The following is a 3,412-nucleotide window of genomic DNA, read 5'->3' as shown; positions in this document are numbered from 1 at the left end:
TGTAAACCGGCCCGTTTGTAAGCCAAGAATTTGTAACAATATATGTTGCTCGACCACCATGACTAATTGGAATCATTCTTTGAATTTAATTTACCGATGGATCGAAGTTGGATGTACGAATTGCGACGTGATAGTGCAGAATATTTGGCTCGCGTTGATGAGTTCATAAAATATGCCGAGAGTTATAGAGTGAAGACAAAGCATAATGACATCTTGTGTCCTTGTATAGATTGTAGCAATTTTAAAAGATTTGGGGACTTGGAAGAAATTAGAGCTCATTTGATTTGTCGGGGATTTCAGAAGAGATATACGTGTTGGTTTATGCATGGTGAGAAAATTGGGGAATGTAGTGCTACCAATAGAAATTTTGTTTTGGAAGACAATGTTGATATTAATGTAGAAGTTGTTGATAATTTTGAGCTTCATTCCAACGATGATTTTGAGAATGTCGAAAATTTTGATAATCTACTTGAACTTAATTACAACGAGGATGATTGTGTGAATATTGATGAAAATGCAGAATACGATTTTATTGAAAATCTAGAAGACATGTTACGTGATGTGGAAGATGAAATTAGTGATAAAAATTATAAAAAATTTCAGTATATGTCTAATGAATCCAAAAGGCCGTTATATCCCGGGTGTACCAAATTTTCAAAACTGTCAGCTGTGTTGAAATTGTTGAACTTAAAAGCAGACAATGGTTGGAGCGACAAGAGTTTCACGTCCTTATTAGAGCTCTTACAAGAAATGCTCCCAGATAACAACGAGTTACCCTGTACAATATATCAGGCGAAGAAGTTGATCTGTCCAATGGGCTTGAAGGTCGAAAAAATACATGCATGTCCGAATGACTGTGTATTGTACCGTGGAGAGTACGAGGCCATGCATGTTTGTCCTAAATGCGGTGTTTCACGGTACAGACGTAAGAACCAGGACACTGACGATGGTAACGATGAAGGAAACAAGGGTCGGGCTCCGGCTAAGTCGGTGTGGTATTTTCCGATAATACCGAGATTCAAACGGTTATTTGCAAATCCCAAAGATGCGAAATTATTGCGTTGGCATGAAGACGAGCGCAAAAGGGACGGTAAAATAAGACACCCAGCTGATTCTCCTCAGTGGAGAAACATTGATAGAGATTTCACAGAATTTGGTGGCGAATCAAGAAACCTTAGGCTAGGGTTGAGCACAGACGGAATGAGTCCGTTTGGAAGCATGAGCAGTCGGCATAGTACTTGGCCAGTTCTTATATGCATCTACAATCTTCCTCCTTGGTTGTGCATGAAACGCAGGTATATAATGATGTCATTACTAATCCAAGGACCCAGACAACCCGGAAATGACATAGATGTATATCTCACACCATTAATTGAGGACCTCCAAAAATTGTTGAGAGATGGCGTCCGGGTGTGGGATGCGTACTGCAAAGAGCAATTTGAGCTGCGGGCCATGGTATTTTGCACCATAAACGATTTCCCCGCGTACGGAAATTTATCGGGCTATAGTACTAAAGGAGCAAAAGCGTGCCCTATCTGTGAAGATGACACGCAGGTGCTGAGGTTGAAAAATTGTAAAAAGAATGTTTTCATGGGGCACCGTAGGTTTCTTCCTATTAATCACCCATACCGTAAGAAGAAGAAAGAATTCAACGGGAACACTGAGCTTGGAGTGGCACGTCGTCCGTTAGACGGGAAGGGTGTCTTCCTGCTGGTTAAAAATCTTAAAGTTGTTTTCGGAAAATGTGCCAAAGCACCACCGAAAAATATTTGGAAAAAGAAGTCCATATTTTGGGAGCTACCATACTGGGAATATTTAGAAGTGAGACACTGCCTAGATGTCATGCATATTGAGAAAAATGTCTGCGACAGTCTGATCGGCACATTGTTGAATATTCCGGGGAAGACTAAAGACGGTATCAATGCTCGAAAAGACATGGTGGAAATGAAAATACGACCCAAGCTTGCACCGCAGGATAAAGGGAAGCAAAAGGCATACCTACCTCCCGCAATGTGCACAATGTCGAAGACCGAGAAAACAAGCTTCTGTAAATGCCTTCATAGTATTAAAGTCCCATCAGGGTATTCTTCGAATATTAAGAAGCTTGTGTCGATGAACGACATGAAATTGATTGGTCCAAAATCCCACGACTGTCATGTTTTAATGACACATATGATTCCTGTTGCAATCCGGGGAATTTTACCAAAGCCCGTTCGACAAGCCATCACGAAGCTTTGTTTTTTCTTCAATGCAATTAATTCCAAAGTGATAGACCCGCTAAAATTGGACGCTCTGCAAAAGGAGGTCGTCGTTACTCTTTGCCATCTTGAGATGTATTTTCCGCCATCTTTTTTCGATGTTATGGTTCACCTTGTTGTTCACCTTGTGAGGGAAATTAAGATTTGTGGTCCCGTGTTCCTGCGGTATATGTATCCATTCGAGAGATTCATGGGTATTTTGAAAAGTTACGTAAGGAACCGACATCGACCCGAAGGTAGCATCATAGAAGGATATTCCACGGAAGAGGTGATTGAGTTTTGCACCAACTACATGACCGGTGTTGGTCCTATTGGCGTTCCAAAATCTCGATACGAGGGAAGGCTCCAAGGAGTAGGGACTATTGGGTTGAAAGCCATAGTTGCTGATAGAGATGAACTGTTAAAGGCACATTTTATTGTACTACAGCACATGGCAGATGTCACTCCCTATATAGATGAGCACATGACAATCCTTCGACAACAGAACTACACGAGAAGTCAGAAGTGGATTACTGACGAGCATAACCGTTGTTTCATAGGATAGCTGAAAGAAAGAGTGAAGTCACACTCCGAAATGTCGCCCGTAAGTGAAACGGTTAGATTACTGGGCCAAAGACCCCGAATGGTTGTTAGAACATTCCAAGGGTACGAGATTAACAGATATACATTTTACACTAAATTACAAAGTGATAAGAGCACCATGCAAAATAGTGGGGTGACGTTGGTGGCGACGTCTCAAGAATTCAGTAGATCAGGGGATGCCCGGCCTGTAATGGCATCAAAGTCATATTACGGTGTTATTGAAGAAATTTGGGAGCTCGTTTACAATGCTCACCTCAGCATTCCCTTGTTTCGGTGTCAATGGGTCAAAGACCGTGGTGTTAAAGTTGATAACGACGGGTTCACAGTGGTAGATTTTAACAAAGTCGGGTATGTTGATGATCCGTTCATACTCGCCAAGCAAGCAACCCAAGTCTTTTATGTCACTGACCCGAGTGATGCTAGGTGGAGCATCGTCTTACCCGGAAAAAGAAGGATTGTTGGGATAGAAAACGTAATCGACGAAGAAGAGTACGACCAGTTCGATGAGATACCTCCATTTTGTGCCGATGTGCAAGCTGAGATAGCAACAACTACTGAAGAACAAGACGAAG

At 41.8% G+C, this 3,412-nt stretch overlaps 1 protein-coding gene across 1 annotated transcript; it reads left to right on the top strand.

The window, feature by feature from the left end:
* Nucleotides 1-606: 606 nt before the first annotated feature.
* LOC144560200 (uncharacterized) lies at nt 607-2,802 on the top strand. The gene has a single exon (XM_078309378.1). It carries the CDS (start codon nt 607-609, stop codon nt 2,800-2,802), a length of 2,196 nt encoding a protein of 731 aa, XP_078165504.1.
* Nucleotides 2,803-3,412: the final 610 nt, after the last annotated feature.

The sequence above is a fragment of the Carex rostrata genome, chromosome 10 (genome assembly GCF_964058835.1).
Source record: "Carex rostrata chromosome 10, lpCarRost1.2, whole genome shotgun sequence".
NCBI lineage: Eukaryota > Viridiplantae > Streptophyta > Magnoliopsida > Poales > Cyperaceae > Carex > Carex rostrata.
The sequence above is the reverse complement of the archived record's forward strand: the minus strand, read 5'-3'. Positions and strand labels throughout refer to the sequence as shown.